Source organism: Bos mutus, chromosome 5, assembly GCF_027580195.1.
Source record: "Bos mutus isolate GX-2022 chromosome 5, NWIPB_WYAK_1.1, whole genome shotgun sequence".
Lineage (NCBI taxonomy): Eukaryota > Metazoa > Chordata > Mammalia > Artiodactyla > Bovidae > Bos > Bos mutus.
The window spans coordinates 16,020,389-16,047,962 of NC_091621.1; the positions used below are offsets into that span (position 1 = coordinate 16,020,389).

At 54.9% G+C, this 27,574-nt stretch overlaps 1 protein-coding gene across 1 annotated transcript in view; it reads left to right on the plus strand.

Moving 5' to 3' along the window:
* LRP1 (LDL receptor related protein 1) overlaps positions 1–27,574 on the plus strand; it is an 80,843-nt gene that overhangs the window by 2,423 nt on the left and 50,846 nt on the right. Inside the window, 10 exon segments of the mRNA XM_070370438.1 lie at positions 6,732–6,854; positions 9,479–9,616; positions 11,655–11,774; positions 13,536–13,664; positions 13,785–14,048; positions 23,083–23,245; positions 23,339–23,561; positions 24,549–24,738; positions 25,193–25,336; positions 26,501–26,737. Coding sequence (XP_070226539.1) covers positions 6,732–6,854; positions 9,479–9,616; positions 11,655–11,774; positions 13,536–13,664; positions 13,785–14,048; positions 23,083–23,245; positions 23,339–23,561; positions 24,549–24,738; positions 25,193–25,336; positions 26,501–26,737 — 1,731 coding nt within the window.

Genomic DNA, 27,574 nt, shown 5'->3' on the forward strand with positions numbered 1-27,574 from the left:
ACTCTGAGACCCCACAGACTGTAGCCCGCCAGGCTCCTGTGTCCATGGGATTTCCCCACCAAGGATACTGGAGTGAGTGGCCATTTCCTCCTCCAGGGGCTCTTCCCGACCTAGGGATCCAATCTGCATCTCCTGCATTGCAGGCGAATTATTCACCGATGAGCCACCAGAGAAGCCCCTAGGGAGAGGACCCCTCCCCAAACTCACATTACTGTTCTCACCTTTGGAATGGGAATATGACTCATCCAGAGTGGGAATATTTCCCACTCTGGGGAGTGGGAAAGGGAGACTACACAGACCTGTCGGGCCAACGCTGTCCAGGACTGCCCAGGGGTTCCTATATCCTACCCTTGCCCTCAGGCCTCGGGCCCACAGACCCAGAACTTTCTCCTTCGTTTCCCAGAGAAGGGCATGTCCTGGCTCAAGCTTACCTCCCTCAGTGTCTAATCTTCCTTCCTGCTGCTGGCTCCCATGGACCCTGCTGCTTTGCCTTCAGGGGAGCAGCCCTAGGTCCCTCTCCAGCACTCCCACCTCCTCTGTTGTGCCTGAACCCAATCTCCAGGGTCCCCTTCTCTTTGGGGAGCGATGTCCCTCCTTGCTAGTAGACAGAACTGGGTCTACTTGCTTCCTGGGAGGCTGGAGAAACAGATGGATTGGAGAGTGAGAAAAGAGGTCATTGAGGTCTCTGCTGAAATTAGGAAGGTTTTGTAGTGGGGAGGGCTGGCTGCCTCCCTGTCTCCTACCCATCTCCACATACCCCCTTGAGCCCGTATATTACCTGTTATCAGACAAGCTGCACAGTGAACTGAGTTATGAAGCTGAGCCTCCTGGCTCTATGAGAGATGGTTCCAAAATCCTTTCTCCCCTGGTCAGACCCAGATGCCTGACTATCTCCCCTCACGCTTGTCTTTCAAACCAGGGACGTGAGGACATTGATTTGGGGATGGAGGTATATTTTGATGTTTGAGGCTGCTTCTCAAGACTTCTTTTTCTCCCAGTCTTAGCCACCCCGCCTTCCTCCATTTTCTCTATTATTTTTCCCCCAGCCACTCCCCATCACTGGGCCTCTTAAGGATGTCAGCCGGGCAGGAGGGGCACTGGCCGGAGTCAGATCCTGTCCAAATCCCCCTCCCACCTCCGACTTTTCAAAACTTCTTTGGGAAGCCCTTCCTTACCAAGTCTAACTTTCTTTCCTCCTGCTGTAGCCTCAGCCTTTGCATATCAAAACCCCAAGCTTAAGGCTTATTACCCACCTCAGTAGTCTCCTCTCAGCCCCTGCCCCCAGCCCTCTGTGAGCTCTCCAGCATTCAAGTCCTCCAGCTCTTGATGTGGGCTCCTCGCCCTTGGGCAGTCTGAATGCAGTGGGACCATGCAAGGGTCCCTGACCTGGTGGAACCGTGTGCTGGGTGTGTTTGGAGCATCTCAACCCACCCCACTGTATTCAGTCCCAGATCTCAGGCCAGTTTTTAACAGGATCCCACATTGTTTGGAGAAGGAAGTAGTTGACTCTGGGATTGCTTCCGGTGCAGTGGCCCCAGGCCCCAGTGTAAAGCCTCCCTGGGAAAGAGGCGAGGGACAGTGGAGGGCAGCATTTACCCCTCTTGCACCCCAGGGGAGATGAGGGGTCTCTCTGAGACCTTGGCCTTCTTGTTGAAGCGCTTCCATCTTCCTTTCTCCCACCCTCCCAATTCTGTGGGAGGCAGTGGCCCCTATTCTGAGTTTGCCTGGGGTCAGACAGTGCTAGGGCAGGGACTCCACTTGCCTGAGTAAAGGTACATGCTTCCCCACCCTGAATCTCAGGGATGTTTTTCTCCAGGTTCATCCCAAGACAACTGTGCCATTATCTTGGCAACCTCTGGGTTGAGACCCTCTTCCTAGGTTTTTTCCTCTGTCTGTCATTGGTATGTGCTGTCTTGGCCTCCAAGAACCTCTGTCTCTCATTCTCCTAGCTCATCTCTCTTATCTCATCCTCTCTGCTCCCATTGTGGTGTTCTCTGTCCAGTCTCTCTCAGTCTCTGTGTCATGCTTTGTCTCTGCCTGTCTCCATCCGCCTCCAACCAGGCCTCTTGGTACCCCAAAAGCTATCTGGGAGCAGAAATCTCTCTTGGGCAATCCCACGTGCTCGCCATTTTGGAGTTGTTATTCCCCTCTCAGGCCAAATTGGGAATCTCCATTTCAGCAGTGAAAGTTCTCCCTCCACTTTCTTCCAAGTTCTTCTCTCTTTTTCCCCCTCCACTAATTTGGGAGAGAATGTTTCTGGAAGAAGGGAACTTGATACCCTTCGTGGGTTGAGTAAGAGGGAGAATTCAGATAATTCAGAAAGGCGGAGGGAGGTTAGACTTCTGGCAGAACTTCCTCATGACTTGAGAACTGGAGAGAGGTATGGGGAATGGGTCAGGAGCTTAGAGCTTTTATTTCTATGGCTGTGTGTGCAGGGGGTTGGGGGTAGGTGAAGAGAGCTTCTGAAGCCTGGTGAGAGATATGCTGACCTCCGGAGGCATTTGAGGGGTCTGGATTGTACTTGCGGGTGTGGGTTGGGGGGAGCATGGAGGAAAAGATGGTGGGGAGGTCAGGCTAATGTCCCGCTGAGTCAATATTGACTCAGGATGGAGGGGGAGACCATCCCCCTCCCCCCGGCAGCCCAAGCCATCCTGTCTGTCTGTCCAGGCCGCAAAGCAGAGGCCCAGACTCAGGAATGACAAAAATGTGTCTGAGCCTCACTGAGCTGCGGGGAAGGAGCCACCGGGTAACACCCAAAATACATAAAATTCAGTGAAAAGCTCTCGGTTTGGGCCTAGGAGGCCCCTGCCGCCCCACCCCTGTATGTTTGAAAGTTTAGATTCCTGCAGGCTCTGGCCCCCCACTCCCTGGCCACCCCCTGGCTCCTCTGTTCCCTTAGCTTTATCATGTGTTTCCTTTTAGAAAACATCCCCCGGTACACAGCCTGTCTCTCCCTCTGCTGTGTCTGCTCTTGAAAAGGGCCTCAGGGTTCTCCTTCACCCTTACCCTGCCTCAGGTCTCCTGGGTCTTTAGGAAATCTCACCTCCCTCTCTTCCTCTCCATCTCTGCTCCCAAGGGATCAAATGATGGGTCCCCTCCTCTAGAGAAGTCTCCCTCGGGGCTCTACTTTCCTGTCGCCCTCTCTTCTCTGCTCAGGCACCCTTGCCACCCTTCCCCACCCTGCCCCCAAGGTCTCAGAATGGGACAGGACGACAGCCAAGGCTCAAGCAGGGCAGTGGGGTCCGTGTTGTGTCTGGATGCACACCCAATCCTACACCTCCTGTTCTGGCTCCAGCTTGGTGGCCCTGGGGGCCGTGGCTGGGCTGGGTGCCTGGGTTTGGGGGGGCGGGGCAGGGGTGTTGGCCAGAGTTAGCATGGCGGTCACATTCATCTCCGGGCAAAGCTGAGAACAGACAGCCCCTGTGTCCTGGCGTTCTCTCTGCAACCTCACTCGCTCTTTCTCTGTAGTTCTCTCCTCCTTCTTTTCCCTCTGCTGTCCTGTTCTTATCCCTTTCCATCTTCTCCACTGTCCCCCCTCCTCTCTGAGGAGGCTTGAAGGCCAGGGCCACCTCCTGTAATTCCCATACCCACTCCCAGTGCCAGAGGACCCTGCCATTTCCCTTTTTCATGCTTCTGCTCTGCCGTCATGGCCAGTAAGAAACCACCTGTTCAGTTACTAATTGCTCTATGCCTCAGTTTCCTCATCTGTATATGGGGATTGCAACCGTAGCCACGTCACAGGGTTTGAGGATCTAAATGAGTTAATATGTACAAAGTGTCTCAGCCCAGATGCTGACACAGAGTGACTATGTTGAAAAGTGTTAGCTCATATCCTTAGGAACCCCCAGATCTCCCGAGGGGCGGGAGCCAGGGGAGGCCACTGCTGCTGCTGCTGCTAAGTCGCTTCAGTCGTGTCCGACTCTGTGCAACCCCATAGACGGCAGCCCACCAGGCTCCCCCGTCCCTGGGATTCTCCAGGCAAGAACACTGGAGTGGGTTGCCATTTCCTTCTCCAATGCATGAAAGTGAAAAGTGAAAGTGAAGTCACTCAGTTGTGTCCAACTCCCAGCGACCCCATGGACTGCAACCCACCAGGCTCCTCTGTCCATGGGATTTTCCAGGCAAGAGTACTGGAGTGGGGTGCCATTGCCTTGCTCCCTAATGTAGGGCCATGTTGTACCCTCATCTGGGGCCACCTAGCTGGGTTTTCTGGGTGCTGGCATCAGACGCAGAAGGCGCAGCTGAGGGGAGTGGGGTTGGCTGCGGGCTCTAAGCAGATTACAGGTTTCCGACCCCACCCCCACTGCAACACCCTCCACCTCTGAATGAGGCTTCCCTTGGCCCGTGTAGACTGCCCCAAAGTAGGTTATTTGTTCCTTTCCTCCCCTTTCCCCATGAAGGAAATCAAAGACAGGCCTTAGCCTTCAAACTCAGCTCTTTTCTCCACCATCCCGGACAGAAAGGAAGTTCTTCCCACATCTCTCAGGTCCTTGTGCTGCCCTGGTGTGCGCCCAGTCCCCCACCCCGGGCCAGAGGGGTCTGCTGTGGGCCAGGGCCCGGGGGCTCCTCTTCCTTTCACTCCCCATCCCCCACTCCCCTCCCTCGCAAGAGCACATCTGGTTTGTGAATCTCTCTCATTCCAGCTTTTGGAGTTTGCCAGCTGCTGTTTCCTCTGTCGAGTTCAGGCCAAAAATGGGGGTGGGGGACAGCGAGGGGACAAAGTGAGGGCCAAAGCAGGGGGGATCGTGGCCGGGATGTGGAACAGAGGGGAGACTGGAGTGACCAACCAGTGACCTCGGGCCTGGGCTGTGACTTCTACCCCCGGGAGGAGTGGGGGCATGGACTGCTAAATCCAGGTGGGGGCAGGGATGGGCATGGGGACCTGTCTGGGCTCCAAACAGCCCATCTGCCTCTGAATCCCATTCCAGCCCCCTCTACCACTGCTCCCCCCGCAGCCCCAGCCCGTCTGGGCCAGCCAGGGGAAGAGGACCGTTCTCCGGCATGCTAACTAGGCTGCCTAGCAGTTTCCCCGGGAAGACCTCACAGCTGGCCCAGTGGGGCAATGAACTCAGCATTATCCGCCTCCTCAAGGGGCCTTTATTCCCTGCTCAGGGTGGGGGGCAGCGGAGGGGGCTCCAGGGTAGGGGGCCTAGCCAGGCCATCCTTGATGTGTTTCCTGAACTTGGCTCTCACCCTGGCCGGGGGCCTGAGCGCAGTCCCCTCTGCCAGAGGCAGGGGTTGGGGGGAGGACGTCTTCCCAGTGTGGCTCTCCTCAGAGTCCATCCCTCCCTGCTCAGAGCCCCGACACACTTTCCTTCTGCTCCGTCCCAGCCCCTGAGCTCACTCTGCCCTGCTGTCTTCCCGGGGTGCCATGGCTCCTGAGGGGCCACCCCGCCCCTTCCAGGCACCCCAGTGCCTAGTTTACTGCCTGGCACAGAGCTGGGCTCTGGTGCGTGATGGCCAAAGAGAAATGGGATTGACACGCATCGAGGAAGAGGCAATGCAGGGCTGGGAGACTGGGGGGCGGCAGTGAAGGAGGGGGGACTTGCCTTCCCGAGGAGGACATAGTGACAGGGTTGAGAGGAACAGCGCCTGAAGACCTCTCAGTGGGAATGGGGAGCCTGGTGTCAACTGGCTGCTTAACAGCTTAGAGCTGGCTAAACTGGTCTGAGTCCTGATTGTGACATTTGCCTGCTGGGTGACCCCACATTCTCTGAGGCTCAGTTTCCTCATCTGGGAAATGGTATTAGTCGTACCTAATTTGTCATATTGTGGAGAGGATTGAATGCGATGATACATGGAAAGAACTGGTTGATCACACTTCCCGGCACATACTGAGGTAACAATGAGAGTTAGTGTTACCATGTTTAATTCATCCCTGGAGAATGAGGTAAAAGAATGGGGTGGGTGTAGAGAGCAGATGGTGGGGTGAGGGATTAGGGCAAAGAACAGGTCCTGGATATAGGAACTTCTTGGGTTGGCTGGGCTGAAACCAGCTCCTGCAGGTCACCCCAGCCATCCCCCTGCCTCCGTTCTCCAGCCCTGTCAGCCTGAGCAGTCTTAGGTGCCTCTTAACTCTGAGGGCATCCGCAAAGGAGGCTGTGTGTTTAGAGAATGGATGTGGCGGCAGAACTCCTCTGTTGATACCATCTCTGAGACACCCATGTGCCAAGGGCACCCCCAAACACACGTCCCGTCTGGGGAGGGCCTGGTGGTTAGGAGTTGGAGATGTGTGGGGTGATGTGTTCCAAGGACGAGGAGTGTCCCAGAGGGTGAAGGAGCAGAGAGGTTAGTAGAGACCAGCTCTGGACCTCTAGTGGGATGGAGAAGATAAAGAGAAAACCCGTCAAAAACCTAAATGCCTCATCACTCTCAGTCAGCAGAGCAGAGGCTGCTGTTGTCTGACCAGAGTATCAGAGAACACAAGGGCTTTGGCCCTGAGAGCTGGGAGAGCGCACACCCAATGGGCAGCCTGCAGGACTCAGTCAGGCAGCAGCAGTGTGCTCCCTGCGTCCTTCCCCTCCCCCATCTCAGGTACACAGTGTTCCAGGAGTGGCCCCCAGCCCCTGCCCCCCACCCCTGCTCCACACATGAACCTTGGGTTAGAGCCTGGGCCGGACGGAGACTGCTGCTGCCTGAGGAAGGAGGAGGAACCCTTGAGGGCTTTCAGACCTCAGGGTTTCAGGGCATTCACCCCTATTCACACCCCTGTTTTCTTCCCTTGCCCCTAGTCCCTAAGACTTGCAGCCCCAAGCAGTTTGCCTGTAGAGACCAGATCACCTGTATCTCAAAAGGCTGGCGGTGTGATGGTGAGAGGGACTGCCCGGATGGATCTGATGAGGCTCCTGAGATTTGTAAGTACCTTTTCTGGATCCCTACCCCCCATCACTGATTTATCCCTTTTCCTTTTGGCCCAGGCAGTCTAGGATGAAGACAGTTGAGCTCGAGCCTGGTGTGGACCTTGCTCTGTGATTGTTTGTACATGACACAGCTAAAACTGTCCAACTGTCCTCCCCTGCTCTTCAAAGAGCCCGGCAAGGTGTTTGGTATGCTCAAAAATGAGCTTCCTTAGCCGCTGTACCCCCACCCCCCAGCCTGCCTGAGACCATGTTCTCTGGGCTGACAGCTTTGCTGGTAGATTCCCCTCCCTTCTGGCTCCTCCCGCTTCTTCCCACCTCTGACCCTCCTGATCCTTGATGGGTGCCCCTGGGTCTTGCTGGGTCCCCTTCCTGTCCTCAGGTTCCCAGGCCAAAGGCCACTGGCTCTGGCTCAATCTCTGTACCAGAAGCCCCACCCCTGAGCATTTCCCGCCCTCCCTCCCCCTACCCTCAGTAAGTGGTGTAATCAGAGGCAGCTGTTTAAACTGGGAGAAAGGTCCCCACCCAGCCTTTACCCTGCCAGTAGGGGGTGGAGAACTTGCTAGTGGGACCCTGGAGTCCTGGGCAGCTGGCAAAGTCTCTGCCTTCAGAACCTCTCCCCTGCTGGGCTAGTCTGGGCAGGGGTCTGGGGACCCTGCATTCTTAGGTCTTTCTCTGTTCTCTCTTGGGGTTTATCCTGTCTCAGCCCCATCTCCACACCCTCACTCATAATTATTAGCGGTAATTTTAGGGCCAGAAAAGGGAACCACTAGTTCTCTCTGCCTCACCTTGATACCCTGCTCTGGAGGTGTGGGAGCCAGGGATATTCTACAAGTGTTTCTATGGTGGCTCAGCCTGGAGTGTCTGCTTGTCTCAGGCCACCTTTATGTCCCACTTTTCGGACCCCAGTGTTTGGTGTTGAAGATAAAGAAAGCCATGCAGAGGGGCCAGATCTGGCTCTTTTTATCCATCCTTTAGTTAGATGCAGATATACATATCCGCTCACTGTCCCCACTCATGCACACTCCTAGACCCATCACACTCACACTTAGCCGCTCCCGGGGCCTGACTCACTCCCCCTACCCTGCCGACATACACACACAGAGGCAGACGCTGGCACGAACACATTCTCGCAGCCACGCAGAGTCACCACTCTGAAATGGGGATGCAGAGACATAACCTGCACGCAGACAGATGCCCTGGACACTCACACACAAACCCAGGCTTGCTCCCAAGAGGACCTGGAAACGTACATACTGAGGCCGGCAGCACCGGCACACGTGGAGATTCACAGATTCACTCTCACTCCACACTGCTCTGCTCCACGGTACACACCTCCCCTCCCTGTGCATGTGACTCCTCCCCAGCACAGGCGGACAGGTGTGCTCCCATGCAAGCACCTTCTTACATCCTGTCTGGGCTTGGAAACCAATGGGCCATGATCTGTCTACCAGCCCACAGGCTCAGCCAGTGTCCTAGATCCTGGCCTCCTTAGGATCCCCTGAAGAGCTCTGTCCTGCCCTCCCTGCAGCCCATCTTCTTGGGCAACAAGGGAAGTGGAGTCATCACCAGCAGGCCACAATCTTTGACAGTTCCCAAAGTCCTCCATCAGGCAGGCTGCTCTGGGGTGGAGGTCTAGCATAGTGTGATGCATAGAAATATAATGCAAGGCATGCATTCAATTTTGAAATTTTCTAGTAGCTACATTCAAAAAAAGGTCAAAATGGGGACTTTCCCGGTGGTCGGGTGGTCAAGACTCCTCCTTCCCATGGAGGGGATATGGGTTCAATCCCTGTTGCAGAACTAAGATCCCACATGCCACAGGATGTGGCTAAGAAAATAAGTATCTACTTAAAAAAAAAAAACCTAAAAGGTCAAAATAATCAGATGAAATTAATTTTAACTTTATTTTACTCAGTGTGTACAAAATATTATCATTTCAGCATATTTTTTCATATAAAAGTATTGAGGCCTTTTGCATTCTCTTTTGTGGCTGTGGTATTAAGTCTTCAAAAACCAATGTACATTTTATTTATTTATGGCCCCTCCACACACCTTGTGGGATGATATTTCCCCAACCAGGGATTGAACCTGGAGCTACTGCAGTGAAGGAGTCCTAACCACTGGACCGCCAGGGAACTCTCATTGTCTTTTGTTTGTTTGTTTTTGCCAGTGCGCATTTTATACTTCCATTTGGAACTGGTCACATTTCAAGTGCTGAATAGCCATGTATGATGCTTCATATTGTAAAGTGCATTTCTAGAAGACTTGGTCCAGCTCTCCGCCCAGGCTCTGTGACCCAGGATGTTATGGAAAGGAGGGGTGCTTTGTCTCCTGGTGTAGGATGTGGAAGCCTCGGAGTCCACAGCATGGAGCATCTGGGGAGTGGACTCTTTGCTGAAACCCAGTTATCCCCTCCACCTGGCGGATCCCAGGTGTGGCTACTATTGGGAGTAGCATAGATGAGCCCGAGGTTGAAGAGTCTAACAGGCCCTAGGCCTCCTGAGATCTAAAAATTGCAGGTGCCTGAAACCCCAGGCCCAGTCCCTCCATCAGTAGGTAGCTGGCCAGACAGCCTCTGTAGCCAGCATGCCCACACCGACCTTTCCGTCTGCCCCCAGGTCCGCAGAGTAAGGCCCAGCGATGTCAGCCGAACGAGCACAACTGCCTTGGCACCGAGCTGTGTATTCTCATGTCCCGCCTCTGCAACGGGGTCCAGGACTGCGCGGACGGCTCGGACGAGGGGTCCCACTGCCGAGGTAAGGGCTCTTCACCTCTGCTCTCCCAGGTGGATGCTGTGAGTTCTCCGCCGGGCACCTGATGGGTCTGGAGGGCTGCCGTCTGAGCACTGTCTGCACACTGTCCTTGGACTGCAAAGGGGACGAGGCCTGGTCCTGCTGCCCTGTGCCCCGGGCATGTCTCTGGCTGTGTGTGCTCACATGTGTCATTACCCCTCTTCAGTCCCCCGTTTCCCAGCTATGTAACGAGAGCTCTCTACTAGATCAGCATGTTCATGCTTTTGTAGTTTTGTAAACAGTGGGGTTGTTTCTTCGCATGGTTTCTTATAGGGAACCTGAGGATGAGCAGAGACAAGCAGATATTGTCACTGAAGCGGGGGCCAGGGGGAGGTCTGGAGCTTTGTTACCTGCCTCCCCTGCCAGGGCCCCCGAAAGGGCAGGTCTTTGAGGCTCTTAGAAGCTGCTTCATGGGAAGGGTTTCTCCCCCTCCGCCCCAACTGAGGAGGGAACTTTAGGACAGTAGGTTAGACTTCTTCCCACCTGCATCTCAGGTCCACCAGCTCTGCAGGTCTTCCTCTAGAGACCCTTCTGTTCCAGGGGGAATCTGGATCTCTCCTGAGGATGGGAGAGATTCCCGGGGATGGGGATTGGAGGGGGAGGAAGCTCAGGCCTGCACCTCAGGGAATAGGAACTTCTACTGCCCTCAAGTCTGGGCCTGGAACAGGAAGCTGGCTTTGTGAGGCCCTAGGCAAGCCCCCGGGGGTGGAGACCCTGTCCTGTGTCTGTAACGCGTGTCAGAAAACATCTGCCTGTGGGAAGAGACACATCTGGATCCTGTTCACTGAGGGCAGGGAGTTTGTGGAAGATTTTTATCCTTTTCCTTTGGTTGCGTCTGCATGTTTTTGTCAGAAGCTCCTGGAATGGGATGTAGAATGTGGGCCTAGGGGGCTGACTTCAATTACCACGCACGTCCCATCTCATCGGACAGTACGTGTTCAAGTTTGCCTGCTTTTGCATACCCGGTCAGCATCACAAACAACCAAGAACATATGAAACCTAGGGCTTGAACTTCCTTCTCTGATACTACAGAAGCTGGACCTCCTCATCCTCCCACCCCATATGCAGAAGAGAACCTCTTTTCTAGATTTTCCAGAAACAAACACTACTTCCCCTCTTTGGGGGCCAAGGCTGGACTGGAGAAGCACCTTCAGGCTCTGGGACAGAGGTGGGGAGGAGAAAGGCTAACCAGGGCCTGGCTCCCCATCTCTGCTCCTCCTGGCAGGCTTAGCGCCTCTAAACGTCTTAGCATCTCGGGCAGCGCTCTCTCCTAGGTGGGAGGGGGGGAGCAGGGGTGTGAGGCAACTGGACAAAGGGGTCTTTGTGGCCGGGCCGCCTGGCCCCACGCAAGGCCATTAATTGGGTCGCTGGTCTGGGGGGGGTGGTAGCTGCTCCCCCACCTCTTCCCCCTCCTGCTTCATTCCCTTCTGTCTCCCCTGTGGAAGTGGGTCAGAGGCAGGAGGAAGATTAGAGAAAGATCCCGGGGGAGCCAGGTTTGCTTCTCTTCCTCCTCTCCTCTACCTGGGCCTCGGGCCTTCTCTCTGGGCCCTCTCGGACACCAGGGCTGGGTTGCAGGCGTGCTTCCAGACCAGACCTGGGGTCCTGCGTGGCAAGACTCGGTTCCCTGCCAACGCTTCCCCTTCAGCCCCAAAGCCAAAATTGCAGTCCTTAGGTGCTACAGGCAGGAGGCGTGTAAAGGGGCTGAGAGTCCTCATGTGTTGTTGACCAGCAAACTAGGAACAGAGCGGGTCGGGGCAGCCAGAGCAGGAAGATGCGGGTTCTAAGCCACAATTGGCAATGCGACCTTGGACCTGTCTTATACCCTCATCAGTCCCAGTTTCCTCACTTACAAAATATACTTGATACTTCCTAAACCACTTCATCTCTGACCCTGCAGGCCTGGGAAGTGGTTACTGAAGGGTTGAGGGAAGGTTGCTGTCTGGGTATGATTGCCAGATCTGGGGGCCTGAGTATGTGTCACCTGCCACCCCCCCACACACAGAGCAACGAGGACAGTGTTCCCATCTGGGCTGCCAGCACCACTGTGTCCCCACACTCAACGGGCCCACCTGCTACTGCAACAACAGCTTTCAGCTACAGGCAGACGGCAAGACCTGCAAAGGTAAGTGTGCACATGTGCACATACTGGGGTTCAGGATGTGCTGGGGGGGTGGTGGGTGGGCAGTGGGCTAGGTTGGGGAGGAGAAAGCTTGAAAGGTGCAAGACAGGATGCGGGTCTACAACACACCTTACGGCCTCAGGGCGTGGCTGTGGGCCCTAAACATTTGCTTCTGCCAGACTTTTCAAAACTCATCTTAAAAATTATATAGGTCAAGGTCAAGGACTTCCCTGGTGGTCTAGTGGTTAAGATGCACTTCCAATGCAGGGAGCACGGTTTGATCCCTGATAGGGGACCTGAGATTCCCCCATGCCATACAGCGCAGCCAAAAAAAATAATAATAATAATAAATAAATATATATATAGGTCATATGTGAGTTTTCTTGTTTAAAAAGGTTTAAAGCATTACAGACAAAACCAAAGTCCCCTTTAACAAATCCTCTTTAGTTACGGTCCCTCCCCCATCTCTCTGGAAATCAGCTCTTTTTAACAGTTTGCTACTTCTCTGTCCAGGCCTTTTTCTATCCAGGTATACATGTATTCACAGAGAATCTAATTGAAAGTACTGTTTATGTGCATGGGATCTTGTTTACATAAATATCATACTGTATATGGCTTCCCAGGTGGCCTAGTAGTAAAGAACCTGCCTGCCAATGCTGGAGACATTAAGAGACATGGGTTTGATCTCTGGGTCAGGAAGATCCCCTAGAGGAGGGCATGGCAACCCACTCCAGTTTTCTTGCCTGGAGAATCCCATGGACAGAGGAGCCTGGTGGGCTACTGTCCACGGGGTGGCAAAGAGTCAGCCATGACGGAAGCGACTTAGCACGCACGCACATACTGTACATATTTGTTTTTCAATTTTTTTACCCAGTATGTTCTAGAGATTTTTCCGTGTTAATGTGTGGAGATCTACCCCATTCTTTTTAAAACCACGGTGATGTATGACTATTACCACAGTTCACTTGGCCATCTCCCTTTGGATGAGTAAGATGTTCCCAGTTTCTCTCTGTTACGAACAATGCAAACTCTTCTGTTTTAAATGTACCTCCTTTTGGTCTTGGCACAAATGTAGCCTTCTCAGTGAGACTCCTTATAGCCCTAAAACCGCATCCCCACTGCCTGCATTCTCTGTCCCCTTTCTCTGCTTAGTATTTTTTCATAGCACCAGCTACTTCCCATCGCACTAACTCCTCTAACATGTCATTTACCTTTTAATTTTATTTATTATTATAATAACATTTCATTTATTATCAGAATTTAAGTTCTTTAAAGAATATTTATTTATTCATTTATTTGGCTGCATTGGGTCTCAGTTGTGGGACACGGACTTAGTTGCCCCATGGCTTGGGGGATCTTAGTTCCCCGACCAGGGATTGAACCCACGTCCCCTGCATTGCAAAGCAGATTCTTAACCACTGGACCACCAGGGAAGTCCCGGAATTTAAGTTTTAAAAGGGCAGCAGTTTGAATCTATTTTTTTGCTGATGTGTCCCCCGAGCCTAAGACTGTACCTGGCACATTGCAGAAATCTTTTCTGAATGAATGGATGATAAGCACGTGTGTAGATACATCTCTAGGGTGGATCCCAGGTCTGGACTTGCTAGGTGGTAACGTTTCCACATTTCTTGTTGCAGTAGATTCTGTCAAACTGTTCTCCGAAGTAGCTGTAGGGATGGACACACCCCAGGTGTTGTCTGAGGGCACTCCCTTCCCTGCCCTCGGCAGGCTGGAAATGACCACGCTCTCGCCTTTTCCCGGCAGACTTCGACGAGTGCTCGGTGTATGGCACCTGCAGCCAGCTGTGCACCAACACAGATGGTTCCTTCACGTGCGGCTGTGTGGAAGGGTACCTGCTGCAGCCAGACAACCGCTCCTGCAAGGCCAAGAATGGTAGGTGGGCTTACCTGCGACCGTACAGCTAGGCGCCCTCGGTGTCGTTCCCTGATGGGGAGAGGCCAGAGCACTGCCAGGGCCGCTTGCTGCCCTAACCCTTGTCTCCTGTGTCTCCAGAGCCGGTTGACCGGCCCCCTGTGCTGCTGATTGCCAACTCGCAGAACATCCTGGCCACGTACCTGAGTGGGGCCCAGGTTTCCACCATCACACCCACCAGCACACGGCAGACCACAGCCATGGACTTCAGCTACGCCAACGAGACGGTGTGCTGGGTGCATGTTGGCGACAGCGCTGCCCAGACACAGCTCAAGTGCGCCCGCATGCCCGGCCTGAAGGGCTTCGTGGATGAGTACACCATCAACATCTCCCTCAGCCTGCACCGTGAGTCACCTGCTCCAGCACAGGGAGCCGGCGAGGGTGGGGGAGATGGGCGAGGCAAAGCCTGTCTGGGACAAGCTGGGCTGGGGGAGTGGATAGACAGGATGACCCTTGACTGGTCCAGGAGCCTAGACAAAAGCCCCTGACTGAGGCCGAGGCAGCGAGTTGAATGTTGTGACCCTTGTTTGGGGCCGGGGCAGAGCTATGTCCATGCTTCTTCTCCTCTCTCTGAGCTGAGTCTCTGATGGCTCCAGTGTTTCTGGCCCAGGGCAGAGAAGGGCCTCCTAGAAGTGCCCAAGAGGACAATGTCTGGTCAACCTCCAGAGACCAGGGACCGTCCCTTTTCAGAGGGAAGAATGTCGATTAGTCCATAGAGGGGTTTTCCCACATGGTGGGAGCCACAACAAAGGAAAAAAGGGGCCTGGAGCCAGAGGAGCCTTGCTAAGTTGTGGCTGAGGGCAGAGGAGCCGGGACCAGGCTGGGTCCATCTCCGTATCTGTCGTTTCCCTTGAGGGGGTCGCCAGAACTGGCTCCCTGCCGCAGCGTGGCTGTGGGGGTCCTGAGGCTGTTTCTGGGGGACAGGCTCTGTGGCAGGAATGACCCCACTGGGAATGCTATCAGATATCCTGGATGTTCCCCTTCGAGCTCCCACCCGAGGCTGTACGTGATGCCTCAGAGGTGGAAGATGGGGTGTGGCTGGGGACAGGGCCAGGGCAGAGGTCCGCTGCCTCGAGCACTTCTGCTCATCTCAGATGCTGCTGCTACATGAACAAACAAAACCTCTGCGTCATCACATCTCCAGGAAATGCACCACAGGGCTGAGAGGGGACGTCTGGCCTGTGGTTGATCTGACCCCCGGAGAGGGGGTAGCTTGATCTGTGACCTTGAGTAAACCAAAACTCTCTGTCTCAAGTTTTGGTTTCCTAGTCTGCATAATGGGCTTGAGCTTGTCTGGCAAAATCAGATAAATTGAAGTGAAAGCCAAAAGTCACTAGAGGCCATGCAGGAGGTTTAGGACGGTGAACTGGGGCCTGTCCAGAAGATCTTGAAGTTTCTTCCATGGGTCCCCACGTGATGATCTGCACAGAAATCCCAGGAGGACCCAAAGGCTCAGTTCTGGTGGGAACAGGAGTTCCTCCGAGGGCCCCCCTCCCCTGCGGCCTCATCGAATGGTCCACAGCTCAGCCGCAGCCCCTCCACAGCATCCCAGGGGGGTCCTTGGGCTGCTGGTGACCAAAGCCTGCCTGTGATAGACCTGTCATCCTTGGAGTACTGGGCTGGGGGCTCAGCCAATACCTGGCTGGCAGAGCTCTTGAGGGGCAGGCAGCTCAGAAACCCCATGGTAGGTAGGGTAGGATTAGGGCAAGACCCCATGAGATAGCTGCCCTCTCCCTGTTCCCTGTCAGCAGCCCCACCCATCAGACCTGTCTGGGCAAACAGCTCCAGCCCTTCCCTCCCTGGCCCTGCCTCAGGGCAGACGATGGGCTGATGGGCAGGTGGGTAGGTGGCCTGGTGGGGATGCCCTGATGGAAACCTTCTCTGCTTTAGCTCTGACCTGGCCCCTCTCCTGCCTTCCTCCCCAGGAGAAGCAGGAAATAACCTCAGGCGGGTACCCCTCCCTTGGCAAACAGAGAGTGTTGCCTTCAGAGTCTGCTAGATTCGTTGGGCCCCTCTGGGGCAGAGTCCAGGAGCCCGGAAGAGACCAGAAGGTTCTGGGGAGAAATGCTACCGGGGTGAATGAATGGGTTCCTCTTGCCCCAGCCTCTGTCCCTTCCTTTGGCCCTGCCTCCGCCCATGCCGCCTGACTGTCTGGCTGTCACCCTGAGGATGGCTGTTTTGCTCTCATCCCACAAACTAATTATGGGCCCTGAGCTGAGAATGTCAGGAGTGTCTCTCCCCAGCACCCTCCCCCACCCCCAGCTCATCCCCCTTCCCAGGAGAGGCCGATGGCCTGCCCAGGTGCCAGCGAGAGCAAGCGTGGCTGGCCCCAGGCACTCACCTGTGCAGGGGGCCTGCTGGCCTGTAATTAGCTCCCCCAGGGGCAGGAAGAAGAAGGCTGCTGCTTTCTCCTGCTTTCTCTTGGCCCTCTGGGGGAGCCCTCCCTGCAATCATGCCATTCTTGGCTGACCGTGACCTCCATCGGGCCCCTGGGCTGAGCCCCACGCGGGAGGGAGGAGCCTGACAAGGGAGAGGTGCTGGAGCCCAGAGCCCAGGGCCTGAGAGAAGCCTGCCTGCTGGTGTGGGAAGAAGGGGGAGACTGCCCTGGAGAAAACTCTGGAAACAGAAATAGAATAGAAAGAAGGAAGGAGGCCAGGAAGTGAGCTTGTTTCACATGGGTCCTGGGGCATGTATGTGAACCAGACCTGCTCTGAGTCCTGAGCCCTTGAAGGGCCCCGCCCGGGCCCTACAGTGGTCAGCACAGCTTCATGCGAGGCTCTATGGGACAGGCTTAGGATTGAGGTCCTGCTGTTTCCTGTCTGAGCCCAGTCCCTTCCATCCATTTCTACTCAAGTGGGAAGAGATCCACTGACCATGTCCTCACTCGTCCTGACAGGTGTGTGTGTGTGCACGTGAGCACTTTCCTACCTTAATTCGCCGGGCTGCCAGCCCTTCCTTCCCCAGCCTATGTCTTTCGTTGGCCTGGGTGGGAGGTGGGTCTTGGGGACTCAGTGTTCATCTCTTTCCCTCCCTCCTGGAATGTAACCCCAGGGCCCATCCTTCCCTTGGCCGTGCGTGGCAGGATGGTCAAGTTTCTGAAGACTCTGATCCCATGACTGGACAATGTGATGGGAACAGCCAGGAGATTTTCAGGGAAGACCCTGGGCCCCCCGCCCCCACTCAGGGTTTACGACTGCCTTTCCCTGAGTGGGCCTGGAGAAGGAAGTGGCAACCCACTCCAGTACTTTGGCCTGGAGAATTCCATGGACAGAGGAGCCTGGCAGGCTACAGTCCAGAGGGTTGCAAGGAGTTGGACACAACTGAGTGACTAACACTTTCCCCAAGTGGGAACGCCTTCATGTTTATGTTGTATGTGGACATGCGTTTTTTTACTATTATATTAATAGTTATGTTATTATTTAATACCTATTAGGAAACTCCTCGGAGAGGGCAATGGCACCCCACTCCAGTACTCTTGCCTGGAAAATCCCATGGACAGAGGAGCCTGGTGGGCTGCAGTCCATGGGGTCGCTAAGAGTCGGACATGACTGAGCGACTTCACTTTCACTTTTCACTTTCATGCATTGGAGAAGGAAATGGCAACCCACTCCAGTGTTCTTGCCTGGAGAATCCCAGGGACGGGGGAGCCTGGTGGGCTGCCATCTATGGGGTCGCACAGAGTCGGACACGACAAGCAACTTAGCAGCAGCAGCAGCAGCAGGAAACTCCTACAGCTGGCAAGTCAAGTCTCTGATTTCATAGATTGTTTAGGATGCAGCAAGATAAGAAAAGTGAGCGGATGTAAAGAAATGGTAGATAAATGGTAGAGCAAGCTGTGCATAAGCACTTCAAGCATTTTGGAAATGAGAGACCAAAGACTGAAGTTCTGGAAACAGCGGCCCTGAGAGGTCAGCAGTCCTGGCCTGCCCACCCTCCCACCTCACCTCTGACCACCCTCTGAAGGAACCTCAGGTCCTGTCCATCCCCCTGCAGGGCCGCCCCTGGGCAGGGCTAGAGGTCAAGTGTACCGACTGCCCCACCCACCGCAGCCCTGCGTGACCTTGGCTTCACTCCTCTGACCTGAGCTCTCAGGATGTTTCCACCATAGAAAGAACAGGCATAGACCTCAGGACTGGGGCCCTGGGAGGATGTGTGTGCATGTTGAGAGGAGGTTCTGAGGTTGCCAACAGAGGCCTGAGGGAAATAAGATTTGCTGTAGTCACTTTATCTGGAGCTGTGTATGGGGGTATGCTCCAGAGGTGCCCTCGAAGGCCCTCAGGTTTCTCCCCGGTACCCTGCTGCACAGGGAAAGAGGAGGTTGGCCGGGAGGCCTAGAAAAGGCCTCCTAGGCTGCAGGCTGTGAGGTTGCGAAATGGGTCCCTAAGTCCAGCTGGCCAACTTCACTTTTCCCTCCCTCGCATGTGTGCGTGCATGCGTGTGTGTGTGTGTGTGTGTGTGTGTGTTTAAAATCACAACAGGAAATAGGCCAGTGATTTGTCTAGAGGAGGGGCAGAGAGAGAGAGTTGATCCTCTGAGTCTGATGAGCTGGCTTCCCGGCTGGCAAGGGAGCCACCCTCCCATGGAGCGGGTTACCCCCGACCCTCTCAGCCCCCACCCCAGCCTACAGAACACTTCCGTGTCACAGAGGAAAACCAGCCACCCACTTCTTTGGCCTTTCTCACCTGCTGGGTGTCAGAATACCGAGGGGCTCTCGCCAGCCCACTCATTGGCCTCAAGCTCCCCACATCCTGGTGCTTTTGCTTCCCGTTCCCTTTCCCAGTTTCCTCACATTTAATAGCCCTTTGCTCCTCTTCCTGGCCAGGCGGGGCCGGCCCTGCGTCTCACGGTGCAGTTCCAGCCCAGGGCTCTCCTCCCCCGCTGTCTCCTTGAAGCTGCCTCTCCACCCAGCCTGCTCCCAACAACCCCCTCCCTGTTTTCAAGCCAAAGGAAGTAACTTAAGCAAGAGAGATGCGTTTTAGAGCCCAGCAAGCATTTCTCAATAGTGGGAAGACCCTGGTTCTGTACTTTGAATCAGAGCTGCAGAGTCCGAGTGTCTCACCCCGGGACCCAGGACTGAGCCTGTGTGGGCCTGGGCCACACAGAGGAGGGCAGTGGGGCTGGAAGTACACGCGGGGCAGGGAGGGGGCCCAGTGGGTAGAGCGGACCCCACCTGGCTGATCCCCAGACCTGCTGGTAGAACAAGAAGAGCTGAAGTCAGGACCCAGCAGGAAACAGGAGCGTGCAGACACGCCGTTTAGCAAAGCTTCTGCCAGGCCCGCCCAGTGGTCTCCTCCCTACCTGCGAGGGCCCCAGACCCCCGAGCATCTCTCCCAGCCCCTGGGTGAGACACCAGAGTAGCTCTGACAAGGAGGAAGTTTGTCTGTCTTGGGCATCCTCAGGCCAGAAAAGAAGGATTCTGGAAGAAGCAGGGAAGGGAAAACTGATGTCCCAGCACTGGGACAACAGCATGAGCACTCAGTACTCACCAAATATTTGTTGAATGAATCAGTATGTGTGTGTCGGGCACCGGGCACAAAATGAAAAACGGTGCCCTGCCCTCACGATATTTGTCATCAGGTAAACAGGCTGTGGTAAGAGGAACTCCTGGGGCTTCTGAAGGCCTGCTACACAGAGATCTTCCTCCTGGGGGCCTGAACTGTCTTGATGAATAGTAGGCGTCAGCCCCAAACTGCCCACCTTTAGTCAGGAGGCCACATAGCTCTGGCTGAAGGCACAGATGGAAAAGGCAGGAAGGATGGGTTTGAGGAGAGAGAGGATCAGGGGATTGTATGAACAGCAGCTCCCATTAGTAGAGCGCTTATCATGTGCCAAACCCTGTGCTGAGTGCTGTTAATGGCATCATCCCATTTTCCAGATCAGCAGACTGAGACTCAGAGACATCAAATAACTTGACCATAGTTCCACAGCTGGAAGGTGACAGAACCAGGATTCAAACCTGGGCTGGGTTGTCAGTGTCGAGGCTGGCTGGGCCCAGGGTACAGAAAGTGATGGGAGAGTTTCCTGGAACAAGGCCAAGAAGTCCGTGTGTTCCTCGGGATGTGGTTAAGGTGGAAGTGTGGTTTTCCTTCCTTGTCCAGGGACCTTGTACTCTATTTGCAATCTCCGGGCGTGTGGATGTGTTGGGGGATATTTCCCCCAAAGCATAGAGGCTCCCTTTCTTCCCCAGGATTACTTTAGGAAGAGTGTCTTAAATCCTGTGGCTGAAGCTAGGGTCTTCATGGGACTGAGGTGGGTGCTGTTGTTTCTGGAAAAGCAGCCACTGTTTAGGGAGATGCTTCTTGAATGATGTGAAGGATGGAGACGTTGAGAAAAGCTGGAGTTGTGGGGAGTGCAGAGTGCTGAGCACTGGGGCGGGGGCACAGGGAGGCCTGAGCATTCACACACACACCCCAGGTCTATTCTGGGGCCTGGAAGTGAAAGTCCTTTGCAACATCACCGACAGGCTGTGGTCTCTCCTCTGTCTCATCGCCCTCCCAGCTTACTGGCTGCCTCCTCTACTCTGGCATCCCTGGCCCCTCAGCTCTCAGACCAGCCCCAGACTCCTCCCACCACCACACAGCATCCCTCTCCTAGGGTTTACCTGAGATTCTCCTGTCTTCAGGATTTGGGGTCTTTGGCCAGGGGCCTTCTGGAAGGTCTCTGAAGTGGATCAGTCCTGAGAAGGATGGCCCACGAGGGGATAGCTGCTCTCTGGGTGTGTGGGACCAGAATGTGAGGTCCTCTAGGCCAAAACCCAGGACTGCATTTGTCCCCTCCATACTGTGGAACAGGGGGACTCCACTTGTCCCCTCTGTGCCCTGGGACAGGGGGCAACAGTCCAGCACCACCTTCGGAGGGAAGGTGCCCATTTGAGCCCATCTCCTTATGCTTAGAGTGGGAAGAGTGGCCAAGCACGTGTGTATGTGTGTGCCTGTGAGTGTATGTAGTGTGGTGGGCAGAGGAGTTTGGACTTGAGAAGAAAGGAAAATAATGTGATGGAGAGGGGTTGGATAACAAAGGATTTTTACTTGCAACTAATAGTCTCCAGCTGCAAAAATACCAAAGCGGAGCCTAGGCCAGGCCGGGGATTCCTGTTCTTGCCAAGTCCTCACCGGCCTGCTGAGCAGGGCTTTGCCTGGCCTTTGGGAGGTGGAAGGGGGGACCAGCCAAGGGTGAATATCAGAGAGCGAGGACAATCCCTTCTGCCTTCTTTCCCGGAATTGGCAAGGAACCCAGGCCAGGAGGGAGGCTCGAAGGTCAGCACATCCTGGGTCTGGAGGAGAGGATGTGGAGCTCCATCCAAAACAGGGGCATCAGATCCCTTCAGGTTTCTTCCTCCTCCCCTCTTGCCGAGGGAAGGGCGCATGGGGGAGCAGTGACAGTGTATTGCCAGCCTGGAAGCTGGGCAGTGACTCAGGGAAGCCTCAGGAAGTTGGAGAGAAGAACGCAGCTGCACCAGCTGGTGCTGGGGAAACAGCTTCGAATGAGAAGGTCCATCTACGTGCCAACAGCCCCCAGACCCCCACTGTGCCCACCAAGCAAAGGGTGCACAGACCTGTTTGCCTTTTAATCTGTTTGCCTTTCAGCCACATTGCTGGCTGCCTGGGACTGTGGCAGGTCCCCCACTCACCCCGACTTGGGACCTTGGTTTCCTCTGGATGCAGCCCAGCAGCCTTCATTTTCATCTGCTTTCTCTGGGATAACAGTGTGGGGTCATTTGCTCGCCTAACCCCTGCCCTGGCCTGGGACCCATGAGCTCCTTCTCTCTGCCTTTGTCAGGATGGGACAGTACTGGGGCGCAGAGGAGACAGTGTCTGGGTTTAGGGGCACCTGAGCACTCACGGGGTAACAGCTCATGCCTGTGACTTCTCCTTCCAGTTGTCTTGGGGTGGGGTGCAACAAGGGGGACCTGAAGAGGAAACTAGTTTGATGAGAATCTCAAATTGGCTCTTTCCCTTCCTCCCTCAGCTTAAGTCCTGTGACTGTGAGTCAGTGTCAGGTCCTGGCCAAGTTCCTTGGGAGCCACGTTCCTGTTCCCTTGGCCCCCCCAACCTCCATCCTCTGTTAAGAAACAGCCCCTGAATCCCTGTGGGGAAGGGGGAGGATTAGCAGAAAGCCTAGTCATTATACCTGTAGCTGTGCAAGAATTGAAGTCCTTACTGGGTTGATTGTCGCTAGTGGGAGTTTCCAGTAAAAAAAAAGTTTCAGCCAAAGGCAGATGGTCCAAAGATTCCTTTGCCTGTTGGGGAAACTGGTGGAAGTAGAATGCAAGGCAGGGGTCCAGGGAGTCACTGTCTTGGAGATGTCCCAGCTTGCTAGAGGCATCACCTCTGATAGTAGTAGTTGGAGGGGGCTATGGATGGATGGGAGCCAGTGGGTCCTCCAGAGGAGCCCCACCACCCAGGACAGCAGGGGTCCCATCCCCAGACTTCCTGCATCCTGGACTTCCTGCCCACCCCTAAGTCTGAGGTCCTTTTGATGTAGACTGAGTGTGGGCACCTGGCCTGCACCCTTCTCCCACACTCCCACCCTTCTGAAGCTCCCCCTGTTTATGAGTCATGCCTCAGTTTACCTTCAGAGTCCTTTGGTGGTTCTCCTTCTCTGTGCTCTCTTCTCCAGCCCTATATCTTATTTCTCACTCCTTCCACCCTCCCTAGGACAGAGGAAATTGAGCAATAGGGAAGTAGAAGCGTTGGCCATGGAAATGAGAACAGGAAATCTGACCCATGTCACTGGTCCCAATCTTTTGCCACCGTGGACCTTCCTTTTTCCATCTCGTGGGCCCTGTATTTGAACATTCTCTTCTCTTAGATTGGATTTACTGATGGATGCCTGGCTTTTCCATTTTGAAAAGTCAGGAAACACATATAGCTTCCGGTTGGTGCTCCTGGCTGGCGTGAGATAAGCCAACTCACCATACAGAGTTGATAAAAAGCAGAGATGTGTTATGTTTTATTAGCCTGAGTGCTCTTAATCCAAGAAAAAGCAAATTTTAAAAATTCTGGAGTGACCTCGTGGACCTGTCCTCACTGCCTTTCGGAAGTGCAGGAAGATGGGCCCGTTCAAGCAGGGGCTAGAGTTGGGAAACCTGTCAGTCAGCCAGCCAGCCACTGATTTCCTGCTGCCCATGTGTGCCACCCTGAGCTCGGCCTGGGAAGCAGGGCTGTGAAGGAGTATACTCAGAGACTTGTCTTTGGAGAGACGCGGTTGGTGAAGGATGGCCAACAGCACCAGGCAAAATATGCCACTGCCGGTAGCTCCCATAGGACCTCAGGGAGGAGAGACAGCCGTGGCCTGGGTGGTGAAGGAGGGCGCCCCAGAGGAGGTGGGCATGTCAGGGGAGGACCTCCCCCATAGCCCTTTCATTCCCACTCTCCAGATGTGGAGCAGATGGCCATCGACTGGCTGACCGGCAACTTCTACTTTGTGGATGACATTGATGACAGGATCTTTGTCTGCAACCGAAACGGGGACACGTGTGTCACTCTCCTAGACCTGGAGCTGTACAACCCCAAGGGCATTGCACTGGACCCTGCCATGGGGTGAGCGGGACAGGCAGGGGCAGAGGCAGAGGCCCTGGTAAAAGGGAGGGTGCCCAATGTTCAGACCCAGTATAACACGCTGTCTGCCCACAGGAAGGTGTTCTTCACTGACTACGGGCAGATCCCCAAAGTGGAGCGCTGTGACATGGACGGGCAGAACCGCACCAAGCTGGTTGACAGCAAGATTGTGTTTCCTCACGGCATCACGCTGGACCTCGTCAGCCGCCTTGTCTACTGGGCTGATGCCTACCTGGATTACATTGAGGTGGTGGACTACGAGGGCAAGGGCCGGCAGACCATCATCCAGGGCATCCTGGTGAGGAGGAAGTCTCAGCTTTGGGAACCCGTCTCTAGGCCTCCCGGGACGGGGAACAGTATGTGAGGGGTTGACACAAGCACAGGGGGAGAGGACAGGTCGTGACTTCCACTTGGATGGCCACAGTCATTTTAGAGAACACCTTTTTTACTTCCCTTTTCTTATTTGATCCCTACAGCAACCCCTGAAGAATGAGCTGGCAGGGTGATTCAGTTCCCCTTTGGTAGCTGAAGAATGTCAGGGTTCACAGGGGTTAAGTGATTTGCTTGAGGTCACACCGCTGGGAAATAGCATTTGAGCCTGGTCTAGAAGCCCTTCCAGCCCAAAGATGGCATCTCTGTTCTGGGGTAATTAGGGTGACCATCCATCCCGATTTGCCCAAGACTGTCCCAGTGTTGACTCTTGAAGTCCCCCGGGGTCAGTCTTGGACAAACGGGACAGAAGGTCACCTTAGATACATTATGCAGGTAATGGGGGCTGTTATCAGGCTTGCTTGGGGCCAGTCTGTCATCTCAACCCTCCCGAAAGCTGGGAGCTAGAGGCGGGCTAAGAATGTTTTCTGTGGACAGAGGGTAGGATCCAACTTCCGGTCAGTGCAAAGTCACTCCATCAGTGGATATGTGCCTGATTCTGAGAGGGAGGGGTCTGGTTCCTTCCTCAAGGGGTTTGAGCCGAGGAGATAGAGTAAATCCACAGATCACCAGGCAGTAGATTACAGCCAGAAATGGAGTGTCGTCTCTGGTTAGAAGATTCCAGAAGCCCTTCAAAGAGATGCCCTGTGAAGGATGAGTGGGGTTTGACAAGCAAATCTCAAGAAAGGATAGTCCAGAGAAGATAGTCCAGGAGTAAAGCAAGGAGTTGGATAATGGGGGGATGAGTTAGGAATGCAAGTCACGGAGTCTGGATGCGAAGCTGACGGGTTCTCCAGCGGTGGAGGTAGGAATCTCTTCTCCTCTTGTGTTGATGGTTCCTGCCTGCCCGTCGCAGATTGAGCACCTGTACGGCCTGACCGTGTTTGAGAATTATCTCTATGCCACCAACTCGGACAATGCCAACGCCCAGCAGAAGACGAGCGTGATCCGCGTGAACCGCTTCAACAGCACTGACTACCAGGTGGTCACCCGTGTGGACAAGGGCGGTGCCCTCCACATCTACCACCAGCGCCGTCAGCCCCGAGGTGAGTGGCAGGCACGCCGCAGCCCCTTCCGGGACCCTCCGGTGGGCACCCCTGATTCTCTTGTGTCATGACTGCTTCTCCGAGTCATCTACCCCAGAATGCCTCCCCGTGTCCGCCCCTCAGCCTCCGAATCCCACCCCGGGAGCCCCTTGCCCTCATTTCTGCTCAGGATGTCCATCACCCCTCCTGGTTCACTGGCTGGTCTCGAGTAGAGGCACCTGGCTGTGAGCAGCAGTGTGGCTCTGTCCCCTGACCACGAAAGTCCCCGCCTAAGTCTCAAGACTGGGTGGTGTGAGGGTAGAGGGATCCCAGTCCTGCAGCTTCCGAGTCCCTGGAGGGGACAGCAGATACAAAGACAGCAGTAGGAGGGAGTGTGATCAGACTTGAGGAAGCCTTCTCAGGGCCTGGCACGGGGACTTCGACGGATCCTGACCGGCTCTCCACCCTGCCCCAGTGAGGAGCCATGCCTGCGAGAACGACCAGTACGGGAAGCCAGGCGGATGCTCCGACATCTGCCTGCTGGCCAACAGCCACAAGGCGCGGACCTGCCGCTGTCGCTCCGGCTTCAGCCTGGGCAGTGACGGGAAGTCGTGCAAGAGTGAGTGCTGGGGAAGGGCTTGGGTGCCTGCTGAGATGAGACAGGAGGAGTCTGCCTCCCATAGCCCAGCTCCTTCCCTCTAAGATGCAGAAAGATGGAGGGACTTAACCAAGGTATTGTCGCTAGTGAGGGGCAGGCTGGGACTTGAACTCCCATCTGAGAGCAGGGCTTCTCCCACTATCCCATTCAGGCTCCCACTCAGAACACTGTCAACTGGCCTGTTTCAGCCCTTCATTTGTTCATCAAGTATCTAGTGAGCACGCACTGTGTCTGGCGTTGTCCTGGCAGCAAGGGTTCAGCAATGAACAAGATAGATGTTGTCTCTGGCCTCGTGGAGCTTATAGTCTGGCAGAGGAGGTGTGCAAACACAAAAATGACTTCGGGTGGTGGTAGGTGTTAGGAAGAAAATAGAGCGGAGCATGGCGTTCATGATGACAGCCAAGGCTCCCGTTGAGACGGCCCTCAGGGAAGGCATCTCTGTGGAATTGAAATTAGAGTCCAACTCTCTGTGAAGTGAGGAAGTGGATCAAGTGAACCACGTACCTGGAGGAAGAGCGTTTGTGGCAGAGGGAATCTGCAGTGCCAGGGTTCAGAGGCCAGTGTAAGCTTGGAGTGCTGGGGAGCAACAAGGAGGCGACGGGTGGGGGACCCACATGAATGAGGGAGATGAGGACCCAGGTTGGATTGTGTTCTAACTGGGATGAGGAGCTCTGGGTGGCTTTATAAATTTGACTCACTTCTGTGAAAATGATCATGCTGACTGCTGGGGGGAGGATGGGCAGCAGGGAAGTAGCGGGAGGCTATTTCTGCGGCGTAGGCAAGAAGTGATGTGGCTTAGACTGGGATGGCAGCAGAGGAAGTGGTCAAAAGGGATCAGATTCCAACCTATTTGGGCCACTAATTTCATTACTCAACAGTGGGCACTTACTGAAAACATGCTACTTGCTACTTTTGCTCCATTTCCCACCCCTGGAGTCCACAGGAAACCACCCCCCAGGGCGTTGTTCCCTGGGCCTTACAGGCTTTGTGTCTGTCCATGTAATTCAGATCCCCGTGCTGCCCCCACCCACTCACTGCAGGCGGAGCATCGGCTGCGTGGTGGTTGTGTGCACGTGTGTGTGTGTGTGTCTGTCTGACTTTGTGCCCCTCCTTGTGCCTGCCTAGAGCCAGAACACGAGCTGTTCCTCGTGTATGGCAAGGGCCGGCCTGGCATCATCCGGGGCATGGACATGGGGGCCAAAGTTCCCGACGAGCATATGATCCCCATCGAGAACCTCATGAACCCCCGAGCCCTGGACTTCCACGCTGAGACCGGCTTCATCTACTTTGCCGACACCACCAGCTACCTCATTGGCCGCCAGAAGATCGATGGCACGGAGCGGGAGACCATCCTGAAGGACGGTAAGGGCCCCGGAGTGGGAGGTGGATGGTCGGGACTCCCGGGAGGTGGCACGCACCTGAGGAAGCAGGAAGCCATGTGGGGCCTGGGCATCTGTCTCCCCATGCCCTCCCTCCCAGCGTGGAGAGTCCCCTGGTAACTGGCTGGCTGGGCTGGTTGGCATGGAGATGAGGGGATAGACAGATTGACCCCTGGGTGACCCCCTTCTTGGCTGAGCCGAAAAGAGGCAGGAGGATGGATGGGTAAGGCAGCGTCCTTGCCAGCCCTTGGGAAAACTCAGGGTCTTTCTGCCGTTGGCTCTGAGCCCTGTAGCTGCACGCAGTGCACAGCCATCGAGAGGCCTGAGGCTCTGAATCAGAGCAGGCATACATGTGCACACACAGGGTCTGTGTAGCCGGACTTCACAGCCGCCGAGAGCTGCAGGCTTACATGCCCTGAGAAAATCGTGTTTTGTGAATGGAATCCAGTTTTCCCTCTAAGCTGCCCCAGCAGGTCAACAGTGCATTGTCTTCTGAATACCCACCTGCGTGGAGGCTCTGAGCTCCCTAGTGCTGCACCATGCCTGCCGGGTGTTCTGAACTCCCAAACCTGCCCTCCTGACCAATCCGTCTGACTGATACTGGTTACCACCCCTGGTCCTGCTCCCCATGCCCCACCTCGACTCAGAGAACCTCAGCAGTCAGCAATCATAAGACTTTGGGGAAACCAAAAGTAACTCCTCATCAGGAAAAGATTGGGGTTCCCTCTCCCAGGGAACTGCTATTTAAGCTGGAGATGAAGCATGGAGCTAAGTGAGAAATCACTTCCTAACTTATTTTGTTAGCTCAGGGTTTTTAGGC